The sequence below is a fragment of the Nanorana parkeri genome, unplaced genomic scaffold (assembly GCF_000935625.1).
Source record: "Nanorana parkeri isolate BGI_ZX_2015 unplaced genomic scaffold, ASM93562v1 scaffold373, whole genome shotgun sequence".
In the NCBI taxonomy this organism is placed as follows: Eukaryota; Metazoa; Chordata; class Amphibia; order Anura; family Dicroglossidae; genus Nanorana; species Nanorana parkeri.
This window is the reverse complement of record NW_017306641.1, coordinates 1,243,793-1,258,670: the sequence shown is the minus strand read 5'-3', so window position 1 is coordinate 1,258,670 and position 14,878 is coordinate 1,243,793. Positions and strand designations below refer to the sequence as shown.

The 14,878-nt window shown below is 38.4% G+C and overlaps 1 protein-coding gene across 2 annotated transcripts in view; it reads right to left on the bottom strand.

Moving 5' to 3' along the window:
• LOC108789070 (sodium- and chloride-dependent neutral and basic amino acid transporter B(0+)-like) overlaps window positions 1-14,878 on the bottom strand; it is a 29,156-nt gene that overhangs the window by 4,711 nt on the left and 9,567 nt on the right. For both annotated transcript variants that reach the window (XM_018558997.1, XM_018558996.1), the window contains 6 exons: window positions 13,701-13,836; window positions 12,190-12,322; window positions 7,846-7,986; window positions 6,231-6,459; window positions 4,467-4,592; window positions 1,024-1,142 (listed from right to left, as the gene is read on the bottom strand). In XM_018558997.1, the coding sequence (XP_018414499.1) occupies window positions 1,024-1,142; window positions 4,467-4,592; window positions 6,231-6,459; window positions 7,846-7,986; window positions 12,190-12,322; window positions 13,701-13,836 (884 nt within the window). The remainder of the gene's footprint in view (window positions 1-1,023; window positions 1,143-4,466; window positions 4,593-6,230; window positions 6,460-7,845; window positions 7,987-12,189; window positions 12,323-13,700; window positions 13,837-14,878) is intronic.

The following is a 14,878-nucleotide window of genomic DNA, read 5'->3' as shown; positions in this document are numbered from 1 at the left end:
CTATCTATCTATCTATCTATCTATCTATCTATCTATCTATCTATCTATCTATCTAGATAAATGAGCCAAGATGAACCAGACTGGGCTGATCAGCATCTAGCAGGCAAAGCCATCTGTTTTTGTAAACTGGTAAAGGGGTGAACTGTGCATCTATAGTGGCTGCTTCTGGCACTGTATTTATATGGCAGATGACTTCTGTAGCCATAGCAGATATCTTCCAGCGGAATAGTGTCATCACCTGATTCTGGCTTCTGGGAGACTACTCATAGTAGATGTAAGCTCAAACTGGAAAAACTTTAGTTTGCTTAAAGCTGAACTCAGGGCACAAACAATGTTTATTCAAATGTATTAGTTGATTTAAATCTAGTGCGTGCGCTTCAAATGCCTTTGATAACCTAGATATTTTTTTTTAAAGGTAGTATAGCAGAGCTGTGGGAGGGACCTAGCAGGCACCAACCACTACAGGCTGCCTGCAGAAAACTACAGGAGGGGGCGGATATAAGACCTGTCACCCTGCACAAGGAGAGAGAGCAGGATTGACTTGTCTTTATTACAGGAAGCTCCTGCACAGTGGAAAATTTCCTGCACTGGATTACTGCACAGATCTGGAAGAAATACACAAAGCACACCAAGCTTGAAGTACAAATACACATGTCTCTTGCATTTAGAAAATATTTGCTTATCCCAGAGTTCACCTTTAAACACTCCATATCAATCAATTGACTTTTTTTTTCATTTCATACTATTTTCATCCTTTTTTTGCATTTCAGGGGTGCTAATCACCTTCACCCCATTCCTGTCTGCATCTAACATGGGCTATACATAATTGCTCTGAACCGGCTTCCTGATAGTGACAAAGGTGGACCATGACAGTGTGTGTCATCAAAGAGGCTTGTAGCTTCTGTCTGGGGTCCATGTGAAAAGGTGACAATGCAGAAGTACAATAGGGAGAAAGCTGTCATCCATAATATGAATCATTGCAACAATTGCAGTAAAACATAAACAAGCAAAAGCATTGATTACCTGAGTAACACAGACAAGCCCAAGTAAGAAGAACATAATGCAGGCTCCTAAAGTAATAACACCTCTCATCTTCTTCATCATCTCAGGAAATGCGTCGTGAATGGTGGTTGTAATTGTTTCTGTCATAGGAAACACACGCTTTAAGATATTTATCCTAAATTAAGTATTCAATTTCTTTAGAAATGGGCAATGATATACTATACAGTACTATACACAAGTAAAGCTAGACTACGAGACACACATTGGGGCTAATTGACTAAAGAAGAAGGTGACGCTGTGTTTACTTAGAATAACCATCAGGTAAAAGGGAAATAAAAACAACAGGATTTTTGTTTGTGAAATCCTTATTTACTAAACTATGTGAACATTCACTTTTCAAAGTGAACATGCTGCACACCTTAATCCACCCTATTAGAGCCATGTAGAGACCACTTTTGCTTTTTTTCTAAATCCATCTATACTGATGTAAAGTAGCATTTGAAAATCAGTCATGTGGGTGTGTTCAATTTACATTTAAAACACCACAGTAGAAAGATAAATGGATGTGGGAGGCCTCATTATTAGTTGCTCTGCACTTGTCAGCTAAGAGTATATATTTAAGAATTTACAATGCTCATATGGCACTTAGTAACATTGCAGTAAACATACACTATGTATAAAACAAAAAGCTGGTAGAGCACCTAGTTTGCTCATAATTATCACAGTCGTGGAGTGCTCCTGACTATACTTTTGTCATCCACTTGTACATTGTGAAAGATAAAAACAAAAAAAGCATAATAAATAACAAAATTTGCGTTTAGTTCTTGTGCAAGTTTTTTTTGTTCCCTAATGATCCAGAAAAAGCCAAATTACTGGATTTGACAAATTTGTACTTAAAGGAGAACTATGACATGAGTGATTTCCACTCACCTGATAGTTCTAAGCCGACCTGTGACAATGAGACTGTCACAGGTCGGCTCAGTAGATCGGGAGGTGAGGGAACACATACCGGGTTCCCTCACCTCTCGATCCTGTCATGGCTCTCTGCCGTGACAGGGGGAGGGGCTGGATTCCCCTCTCCCCGCTCCGATCTGCCAGCGCTGACTGGCGGAACGGACAGGGGAGGGGGCGGGTACAGCTGGCTCTGCCTCTAGATAGGCAGAGCCAGCTGTCACTCACGCAGCTGGGCGGATCCTGTCATCTAAGTCGGGATCCGCTCTAGGTGCGGCGTCTCAGTATACCGTGAGCTGTAGCTCGCGGTATACTGAGCTTAGGGTAACGGGAGGACGCTAGTTTGTGTCCTCCCGTTACCCCAAGGAGAACTATGGGGAAAAACACTGACCCCATAGTTCTCCTTTAAGCATTTAGAGCCAGATGTGCTAAAGTATATGTATAGTCATAACTTTTTTTCTCAAACAAACACAATCCTAACAGTGAATTTGGTTTTTATTCAAGAAAATTATCACTTCTCACCTGGGAAGACCTTTCACAAGATTTTGGAGTTCATCTATAGTAATCTGTACCCAATCAGTCAACAGAGCATTTGCAGGGTTGGGTACCGATGTTGCATGATAATACCTGGCTCACAGTCAAGGTTCTAATTAATTCCCAAAAACATTCAATAGGGTGGAGGTGAGGGTTGGGTTTACACGACTCCAGTTCTCCACACTAAACTTGTCAAATCATGTCTTTATGGATCTGGCTGTGGGCACTTGAACTCAATAATTTGGAGAGACGTCAACATACTTTTGGTCATATAGTGTAAGTGGCCGTGGAATGTCTCTTTCCCTTTTCCTACAGTGGAACTGCTGCCTGGAGAAGCCAGTTAGGTGTTTTGCCATAAGGACTGGGTTCACATCTAGGTGACAGCGCTTTTGCACGTTTCTATGCACACGTTTCTGTTGTGCATTTTTGTGCACTTGTTGCCTGGTTGTACGCACGTTTTATGCGCACAAATCAGATTGTGCATTTTTGTGACCAGATTGTAGCTCATTGACATGAATTAGCAAACGCGTGTAAAAGGTGTGCAAAAACACAGCAAACACACGTTTTAAAGCGTTTACTATTAGGTATAAGGGGCCAAAACTAGCTGTAATATGCCAAAAAAAAAAGCTCATGTACTTTTTCCAGCGACAGGCGTTTTGCTTATTGTGACAAAATGCTCAGATGTGAACAGGGCCATAGAAATTAATGGGGCAGAAAAAAACGCTACAGAATGCTCAGTGTGAATCAGGCCTCAATGTCCCCTTTCAACCCTAAACATCAATTTAGAGTCAAGTTCAAAATTTGTAAGCTTATGCTAAAGCTCACCACACACATTACAATCTGACTGTACAAACTACTTTAGAGCTACCAAGAACTATATGGAAAAAATGGCTTGCCTGACTGGATACATATTGATTGGATGGTTTAAACAGGGACCCGTATTACATTTTTTGGCAAATCTAAAGTTGTTTGTACAAACATTATACAGTTGGATTGTAACGTGTATGGTGAGTTTAAGAGAAGAACATTGGCATTCTCACTGGTCATCAGCATTCTTCCATTTCATAGCATAACCCATTGTAATTTCTATTTCCAGGATTCAGACCTTATAGTACCAACATTCATTATACTATCCAATAATTACATGCTTTCTTGTCTCACCTGCTGAATCTAAATGACTCCACGTTTAACAATGTACATGTCGGGTCATATTCTTACTTATCAAACCTGATTATTTCCCACAACATAAAACATACTGCTTGACTCACTAAGGAGGAACACTATATAAATCTGATTACTCAGCAAGGACTATTAACACCTGAGGGGTAGAGAAATGTGAAGTGTTCCAGCAGCTTTTCATAAGAGCTATACTTACCTTTGTTTCTTTGCTAGATGTTTTCTGCTACAAAATAATTTATTCTGAGACACTTTTTTTTTCCAAAAATAGATTAAAAAAATATTTTGAGTCATGTGTGATTTAATTATAAGCTTTAAAGCAAAAGTTAACATTATAAATAAATGCCAACCATCAAAGAGAACATAGAGAACTAACCTCTTCTGCTGCCTGTGCCCTGAAGTAAGGAAAAAAACCTTCAGCAGGAGATTGAACAGCATCCAAAACTTTCAGCAGTGACAATTTCTTGTTCACCAGCCACATGCTGTGTTTCCTCCTAGCAGCCCCACTGTCACTTCGGGGCACAGTAGTGATATAGTGGGATGGGGAAAGCTTGCTATCCAGTCCTACTATTCTAGTAGTGCCTCCCTGCCTTTTCATTATTGTAAACTAGACTATAAATGACACCAGTGAGTACCTGTATTCACGTCTTATACATTAATATCACTTATTCCTTCAACCTATTCAAATCAAAGGAATATTTCAGTTTGGGTAGTACCACTGCAAATCAGTTGTAGCACAGTGATGTGTATTGGCTAGAACTGGTATGACTTTGTTGAGCAGGAGGCACACCAGCTGCACTTACCTACAGAGGCAAACTGAGAATCAAGTCCTAAGGTGAGGAGCATAAAGAAGAACAGAATTGACCAGAGTGGGGCCACAGGCAACTGTGACAAAGCTTCTGGATATGCAATGAATGCCAATGCAAATCCTAGAGAAAAAGAACATAATAAATTGTAATACATTATATATAATAGGCATTTAAGTATCTACAGCGTATGGCGGCACATAGCTGGTTAACACATGCAAGGTATACAAGTCAAGTACTTATTGGGTATTAGCCTATATAAAGCACAGTTTGATCATCCACATTACCTTTACAATGACCATGTCAATTATTTTAGGGATTATTGGATTATTGCAAGCTAATCAAGGTAATCATTGTAAGGTAATCAGGATACTTTACTATATTGTGTCTCCTGATATACTCACCAAATCTAGAGATACTGCACAAAGACCTCATAATTATATGTCATTTTCATCAAGTTCAGATTTAATACACACTGCTTTATAATGTACATAGATGCATTACCTCCTACAGCGAACCATTCACATCCATCTCTGCCCCTGAGGTTCATTCAGAATAATGTCCCTACCACAATATACACTCATACACACATTTTATATGTTTAATCTGTTACTTAGGGCCAATTTTGTCAGAAGCTAGGTAACCCATGACAGTAATCTAAAACTGTTTACCTGTACATTTTATTTTAAAGGGTCTGTTTACACACAATATTCACACAACCTTCATCCAAGATTCACACACATATTTCTATTAGAAAAGAATAAAATTAGAAAAATGTGTGAATCTTGGTTAGAAGTTGTGTGAATCTTGTGTAGAAAGATAGACCCCTAAGTGTACAAACTGATGCATTATTTTTTTTTATTTTTTTTATGATTCTTTTTATATTTCTGAAAATATAAGCATAATACTTCATTGTAAAATATTACAAATTGAAGGATTTCTGTTAATTTTTTAAAATGTGTAATGAATACTTTTTACAACTGCTTCTAACCAATTGTTAGTGCTACATGTTACTATATATGCTCTCCACCTATTTCTTTGATAATTAGTAGTCGGTTGCAAATTATATATGTGAATGTACATGCAGCGGGATGTTTGATCATTTGATTTGCTCCGTCTCTTGGGCAGTATGATTTTAGTTAATCAGGTTTTTTGAGTCAAAAAGATGCTAATGCATCTTGTATTTTACTTTACACTTTAGCATTAAGTGCTTTTACAAACCATTAGATTTACATGCCTTAAAGTGACATTAAACCCTCCCATTTTCCCCCATTGTAATGCTGCTTTAAGGACTTACCTTACGTGATGCCTCTTGATCTGATCATCTTCTTCCTTCCACTTGTTTCCAGCAGTCCCTCAAGCGCTGGTGCCAGTTTCTGATCCAGCGCAGACAGCTGTTTCTTCCTGTCCCACAGAGTCTGTCCCAGGGACCTGCGGTCAGGGGAGGCAGGTGAAGTAGAGCCTCACCTAGAATTATGGAGGAAAAAGCTGTCAGCTTCATGCCTGAAGCTGACAGCTTTTTCTTCATTCGGGGACCTGTGTACTGCGGTAGGAGCGAGCGGCGGAGACAGAGGTAATCTGCTTGGTAACTTTTTTATTTCTTTTATGTATTTGCACATATCTACTGCTTGCTATCACTATGCCTTTAATTCTACTTTATGCCTCACTGCAAAAGTACATCATTAAACTTTTTCAAACATATGCCATTATAAGCAGCCATACTGAAATAAACACTTAGCATGCTTTATTTGAATTAGTTACCTGAATCCACAACATCTTTTACTGGTTTCTGTGCTCTAAAAGCCATGTGACCAAGTATAGAGAAGATGGCAAATCCCGCAAACACACTGGTGAGGCAGTTAGTTACACACACCATTATGGCATCTCCATAACTGTTGTTATGAAATTTGTTGTAAGACGAGAGAGCTACCAGTCCGCCCCATGCCACTGACAGAGAGAAGAAAATTTGGGTAGCGGCATCTTTCCAAACCTTTAACAAGAAACAAAATATAAAAATAATTGTGATGTCTACATGGTTGCAGTGTATTCTTACCGGGAAACCTAGCAAAACCATTGACGATGACAACCTAAAGAGGCTGCCTACTTTAACTGTAAAAGTGGAAAGCTTTTTACCTTTGAAATTATGTCTACTACAGCCTCTCTTTGGTTTCCATTTCTTCAAGATCTACATTTTTAGTCAGGAGATAATGGTACTTGTCAGTGTTCTATGGGTGAATATAAGCTGATAGTACTGGAAACTCTTAGAACCATATAGGTTGAACTCGATGAACATGTGTCTTTTAAACCTGACTAACTATGTAACTACGGTATGTAACATGTTCTTTATCAGGGCTGGAGGGCAATGATGAGCTAACTACACCCCTTTTATTGTGCCAGTCCTTATGACCTTGATTTGCTTTGAAGTACAGCTCTATAGACGTCATACCATGTATGCAAGTATGTTCTACATATATTAAAGTATATTGTAACATTATCAAAAACTTGGTCCTGTTTGATTAGTCTATTAAACAAAATCTTCAAATGACTGAATCCACATATCGATATTGTATTTTTCTAGTATTTTAGCATACTCTTAATGGAAATTATGTAGTGTACTGACTTCCAAGGTTATACATGTGACCAGGTTAATAAAAGGTGCCTCTGATGTATGATATCTCAATTTATTTGTACTGCACATTGGAGGGGACAGTCAAGAGTGCAAATGCGAGTCATAAGACCCAAAGCTGTCAAAAATGGAGTCTTCTTAAAAAAAAGTGGCTGTATACCACACATTTACTGAGAGCAGTGGCCTGCTTCTGCTGTGCTGCACAATAGCAATGTGCAACTATGGTGCTGACAGCAAGGCTCCTGCTAGGAGCTTCTGTCAGTAAAGCCAAGTAGTGTTGGGTGGTGGCAACCAGGTTGACAACAGGAATACAGGGATGCCTTGCATCCACATGGCCTCCTGTGCCTCAGATTAAAAGCTGAGGGATACAAAACTGACTATGTCTATAATGGATCTGCTCCCCTGCTTAGCATGGTTATAATGCTTCAGGAACACAAGGGGACTGGTAGGATCCCCAGCTATTTTCTGCTAAATACAAATGTTAATGAAAAAGAAGGAAGGCTCAATGCCGAGAAAAGAATGTGTAAATAAAATATCACTAATAAGGTTTAGATAAACTTTAACTACTCTGGAGTTGTAACATCAGTAATGAGGTAGAGGAAGAAATAAATTCTATTCATAGATCTGTCTATGCTGATTGCACATAATAAAACTAGCTATGATGTGAACAGTGACTTACAATAAAACAAAACATTCTTACAATACTTCTCTGATTAACATATAATCATTATTGACAGTATAGAAACTTACATCTGCATTAGCCAGTTTTGAAATGTCAGATTGCGTTCCAATATAAAAACTAATTCCATCATAGGCTCCTTCCAGCGTAACCCCTCGTATCAGCAGAATGAACAGTACAACATATGGAAATATAGCCGTAAAATACACCACCTATCAAAGCAAACATCACAAGATCAGCATGCTATACTTCATTTTATCAGATAACTTTTTAATCTGGTATTATAGATTGGACTGGTAGATTCACATATAAAGTAAAATCATGCAAGTTGACACCACGCCGGTACAAGGAAAAGTTACAAACTTATATTAAGTGAAAGTGTGCTCAGACTATAGTATTCACATATGTAAAAAAGAGTGAAATCTCTTTAAAACAAGCTTTCATTCACCAATGTAGCTAAATGCATTGAGGAGAAATTAATTTTAAAAGTTCACAACAGAGGCACTGAAATCATATCTTCTTTCCCCTTTTCTTTCTATGGAAAGCAGAATCTCGGCAGGCTGCCAGCCCTTTTAATGTAATAAACACACAGCCGGTGTTTCCAAGCTGTTAGAAACTGACTTTAGAGCTTGTGATGTCTGAGGATTAATTGCTTCATAGTACATGCAGCTACAGAGGTCAGGGATGGCTTGTTTTTAAGATTATATAAATATGTCTTTAGTCTGAGCACAGGTTCACTTTACAGTGTATATACAGCTAAACCTTTTTTTTTTCTTAGTTTTGGATAGAGTGTGAAAGGGCTAGGACCCTTTTGGGGGTTTTACTGCTATCCAGTTCTCTTCAAGAGATTTACTTGCACTTCCTGCCCTGCTGACAATGTTTTACCAGACAGAAAGTGTGGGGAATTCTCCAACAGCAACAGAGGCAGAAATGCATTGTTTGCCTTAGATTAGGGGAAACCTAGAACCCTGGTCAGCTTTTTTTTATTTCTGTATCTGTCCCTGTTGCATATTTTTCCTCACTTTCTGTGTGGTAAAACCGTTGTCAGCAGTAAAATAGAAGGTAAATCTCTCTAATGGAGACCTTGATAGGAGTTCCGATTCTTTTTCTACTTAGTCCAAAACCAAAAAAAAACAGTTTTTTTATTCACATTACTTTCAAAATATAATAACGTTGGCCTTCACATGTAGAGTGACAAATACATGACTCTAAGCACAGCTATGTATTGAAGTTTAAATGTAATTCTGCAACAGACCTTCCTACACGTTTTTCAATTCAAAAATGCACTGCCATTCAGATGGATTCATAACTAAAAGTAACCAGTACTTCTCAGGCATATATTAAAAACGTGACAGTAAAAAGTGCATATTGTTCACTAATGTTCCATACTGCAGACAGTCAGGCAGTAGCCAAGTTAAAACCAGACCAAATATAATATGATATTAGTATGTGAAATGTTAAGCTATTTAAGCCGCATCTGTTAATATTTGGTAGAAATGGATTCTTTATGAGGTAATATAATTTCAAGCTGGGTACATCTGTATGGTTTATAATGTAAAGATGGGGCATTGGCACTCCAAATAGTGAATAGTGCAACTTTTATTGACTAAAATGCAGCAAATCACATAAATGCAATGTTTCAGGGTCACCCTGAATTCCCCTTCTTCAGACAAGACATGTGTCTTGCCTGAAGAAGGGGATCCTGTGTGACACCAATATGCTGCATTTATGTGATATGCTGCATTTAATTCAATAAGAGACACGCTATTCACTATTTGGAGCGCCGGTGCCCCATCCTTACTTTGTGATTGTCACGGCACCATCCGTTGGTCACCAGAGCACCCGCCAGTTGTTTTTGGACTAAGTGGTCAGGAGTGCGATGGGTTCATGGACTACTTCTGTATGGTTTATGACGCAGTCTCTCTTAATGGTTTATGTTACAATGCATTTTAATGCATGGGTGCGTATATAATTTACAGGGCAATGATTTTATTGGTTTAGTGTAAAAAGCGTTTTATTGGCAGATACAGAGGTACTTTGTGTGAGGTCACATCTTGAGACTTGGGTTCATTTTCTTAACTTTATGGGATAATATTTGCAATTGCTTTATGTTGCTAAAGGGCATGCATTTTAGTGAGGTTGATTGTTTTGTAGCAGTGCAGGGGTAGCCAACTTAATGTTCAGCCTGTTAATGGTGTACCTTATAAGTTAATGGTGTATCATATAGTTTTATGTCAGGTATAATAATTACGTACAGGGGCTAATTGACTTTGAATATGACTTTCAAGAAGCAAAAGCTTAGCATGAATACAGGTCACAGAGTTTACCATTGGCATTAACATGTTGAACCCTCTTACAGTGTATGTAAAGTCAAACATTTTTTTAATTATAATTTCAATATAGTGTTAAATCCTTTATCAGGTGTTCATTGTTGTTTGTGTTCCTGGTGGGGAGATTCCCCCTCTCTGCTTGTCTTGGTGACCATTGTCCCTCGTGCAGAAAGTGATAGGAAATCCAAACTTTTAAAGTTATTACAGTAACAGAAGGTAAGCAGAGATTTTTCAATGGGGAAACTTGTTTTGATAACAAGAGGGAGACAAGGGGAGATTTCATTTTTGAAGGGTTTCCTCTTTCTTCTGGTTCTGTCTCTGGGACAGGAAGTGAAGGAAAATGCCCCTAACAGGGCAAAACTGACAGGAGTCTTGACCATTCCATAGTCTATCCAAACTATAAAATGTTTTGGATTTAAACACACTTTAAAGCCCATTTCCACCTTTGCAGAGGTATTTTTTTTAAAAAGCATATGCCAGCAATGTACATCAAGTGTACATGAAGCAGGCATATGCAGCTGCTGTGTATGAATACACAAAATTACTTTTTTTTGTTAGCTTTCCTCTTTGTATCCTAATAGATGGCTGCCTCTGTGTTTTGCAAGCTCTTAATCAGCTCTCCCATTTATTAGTATTCATAGTGGCACTCCCCCCCTTCTTCCCCCAGACAGTGTAGTGTGTGTAAAGGCAGAGCTGGTGTTTGCTAATTATGTTACAAGGAATGGCAGGGAGGGGGGGGGGCTGGGTTTACAGCCTAAATACAATCCTACCCTGGTGTCTGACTGATTTTCCTGTGGAGAATATTTAGAATTCTTAGGCTTCAGGCCTAATAAAATGTTCATTAAAAAATTGAAGAAAGTCTAAAATGTGAGTTGTGAAAATGTGCACATGCATACATCATCATTGCACCTCTACTTTACCACAATAAATGCCAACCACTTACAAAGGTGGAAATGGACTTTAAGGTAAAAATTAGGATTAAAGGATATCTGTCTCAAAGTAAAACATCTGTGTTAGAAGGTTTTAATGGATGCAACCATTTCCTCTCATACATACTGTGTACTAGTTTGGGGGTAGTGAAGCTAAATTTAATCACTGTGTCACTAGAAGTCAGTCAATGATTCATGGAAGAAGTACTTCCAGTTAGGTCTATGAGTAATAAACACTAGTTATCAAGCCAGCCACTTTATTGTCTTGGGGAAATAAGCCTTTAATCTTGTTAGTTTGGAAGACAACTTCTTATAAGTTGTCTGAGCATTCTTAATGCAATCGGTCGGTGTGGCTGTTATCTAGCACAGCTGAGGCACCCATCCAATCCTGGGGACTTCGATCCATCCACTGCCAAATAGTGCAAGTTCCACGGCATGAATACCACTGCCAGTGATGCTACAAAGATCTGCACTGGTGCTGATCTAACACAGTTTCAGAAAGTTGAGCAATGGCAGATTTAAGAGTTTTATTGGGGTCTTGGCTGCTTTAGATAACAGTTTTTCTAACATGTTACCTTTTAGATGTTCAGAACCACGTACAAGAAGTTGTCTCCCAGGCATATAAGGTTCAAGCAAACTAACTGTTAAATAATGTTTATAACACTTTTTGTTCCCTGAAGTCCTTGGGTTTTGAATTTTGTGCTATGCTGCCTAAGAACATGTGTTACTCTTGCTTGTTGCTGGAAAAGAACGGAAGATACCTTTACTATTCCACTAATACCGTTACTTAACTTTATGCAGGTGCAAGTCATATATATACAAGTCATCTATAAAAATGGAAAATTCCAATATTCCTGAGTGAGTTGCAAAATGTCATACAAGCTTATTGGAACAAGACTGCCAATAAAAACACTTCATAGTGATGTAGCATTAAGTTATACCTTTTCCGCAGGCTGTAGCTGCTCGCGTACAAATGTATTCTCATAGAATAAAACAATATTTGTGAAACATTTAAGGGAAAGGCCATAATCTCATCATTGGATCAGTACTTTACAGCTAAGCTTTATCTTTTCTCTCTTTGCGAGTAGCTTATGTACTGTCCTTTTCTTAAAAATACTACATGTATTTCACAGAATATTCTTTGTGCAAAGCATACCTTTCCAGAAGACTTTATACCCTTGAACAAGGCAGCACCAATGATTATCCATGCCAAGAGGAGACACAGGGCCAGATACCAGACAACATTTCCAGTTTCATCAAGTCCACTAGATCGGCGAAGTGCCACTTTACTATAAAAGATGACAAAGTCCACTATTAGTATTACAAGGCTACTAGTGCAGATCAGAACATGTGCTTTTTATGTATTATGAACTGGATGGGGATTCATGGGAACGTGTAAACATATTGAGTGGAATATATAGTAAATATTAAGTATTAACGTCTCTTATGCTCCAAACTTTACAGTTTAGCCTGGGTTTGAAAGTAATAACTCACATTCATCCAGGTAGGTTACGGAAGATAGCATATTCCACATAAGGAAGTATGAAATTAAACAACTTCATAGCTCATATATGTGCTAAAATGAGAAACCGGGAAAGTTTAGTGTTACAAGCCTTAGCATACAAAAAGGTCAAGGAAAATGAATATATTTAACCAGACTCCGTTGGATATTTCCAGTCTTGATACTGAAAATCTACTGTAAACCATAATTTAAAAAGCAAAAGTCAACAACAACCCTAAAAAAAACAATTATTGAGATACAATTGTTATCTAGAAACTTCTGCAACTATTCTTAGATGAGAAAGTCCTATATTTTGTCATTAATGAGAATTATAATCCTTTTCTAATTCAATTTTGCAGGCTTCTTATTGTGCTTATGGGAGAGATTTCAGCCGCTTGTTGCTGATCCAAAAAAATGCACAATACTGACCGGAAACAACATTATCTACATAACTTGTGTAAATAATCTAGATCATTTACACAAGTAATCTAGAGTTCTGTCATCAGTCTGACTTTACTTATTGCATACTTGTTCCAGGTCAGTAAATCAGAAAGTGCTTAAACCAGAGACCACCAGGGAACTAGCGTTTTTAGAAATGGTTCAGTGATAGTAGCTAACATACTTTTCTCAGTACAGGTTTCCTTTAAGTGTGCCTGTCATTATTTTGATACAGCTGCTTTAATCTCTTGCCTGATTGGTGAGATTATGTTCATTCATTGTAGTCACCACCTCTACAATTTAATGATAGGACAATAGTACGTATGGTAATTAATTTCTTTGCATTGAAAGAATAGGAAAGTGAATAGAGCAAGTTAAGTTCACCAGTAATCTCGATTATATTGCTCATTCTCTAAGGCATTAAAGTTGTTTACATGGCAGGTACATTGCCAGAGACTTGAATTAGGCATAATAGCACATGCTTGATCTCATGATGTCTCTATTAACAACAGCATCCAAAGATTGAGGGCCACATGTTGCTTGGCAGCAGCAAATTTACTACCATATGTTCGTTGTTAAAAAAGGGTTCATATATTGACATTTAACTCCTAAGACCACGCTTTAGTTGCTAACTAATACAAATGGCAGTACCGCATTATTATATGATGTTTTCCAGTCTCCTTCATCTATCAAACATGAACAATTAATAACAGCTTGAATATACTCACTCCCAATATTGTTTGCTAGGAAGTTCGGTATCAATAAACACAGTCGTGTTTGCCAAGCATGTGTAATTGTTTTCGTTGACCCAGGTAAGATTTACACTTTCAGTGAGTCCTGGCTGTAGAATAATGTTACAAAACCCTGTGGACACAAAAGATGTTATTAATCAGGAGCAGGTAATTAAAAAGTATCCCTAATACAAAGTCCTTAATAATCAATCTGTCTTTTTTGTTAGCACAGTGTCAGGCATATAATCACTGAGAATAAGCTATCTAGATAAGTTGTCACCATCATAAAGATAAAGCAGCCTTGTTTCTAAAATGATATAAAGAAACCTGTCAATAAGTTGCATATCATAGTCAAACCTGGAATGTTTTAATTACTTTACAGGTAACTTATTAAGTGGTGGTCTCCTGAAGTGACATGCTTTTATAACTGTATATATACAGTATAGATACTATTTAAGTATAATTCAAAGGTCAGCTATTGACAAAGACAATTGACAAGACTGGCCACGGACAATGACCCGGCTTCCTGAATGGCTGGGAATCCGGCTTCCCAAGCAAATCAGAATGCCGGGGAGCGGGTAGTGACCCGCCTCCTGGCTTCCTGATTGGCCAGGAAGCAAGCTCCATGCTGATTGGCTGGGATGTTGGCTTCCCGGCCAATCTGCTATGCCAAACAGCATGGAGCTGGCCAATCAGCATGGAGCCGGCAGTGACAGCTAGCTCCGCCCAACAGTTTTCTATTGGCCGGCGGTTCTGCAGCCGTCAAAAAAAATAAAAAAAATAAAAACATCGCACCCGCCCTCTGCTGCTGTCAATCACTACAGGGGACCTGATGGAGAACTGCAGGTCCCCTCTGCAGATTGACAGCAGCAGTGGGCGGGTGCAATTGCTAGTTTGCTATTGGTTATTGCAAATTGAAATAGCCAATAGGAATCTAGCAATGCATTCCTATGGTGCAATGTATTTATTTATTTATTTTTTTATTCTGACGACAGCCAACGGCTTGATGTCAGAATAAAAAAGAAAAAAAAAGAAAAAGCAGTGTTTGTCTCCTGGGTGGCCGGGAGCGGGAGACTCCCGGAGCGTCCGGGAGAGTTGGGCTGTCTGGAGATCAGTGTCCCTGGTTAGCTGATAACCAGGGATGCTGATCTCCCTGCAAGCGGCTGAGCCAGCCG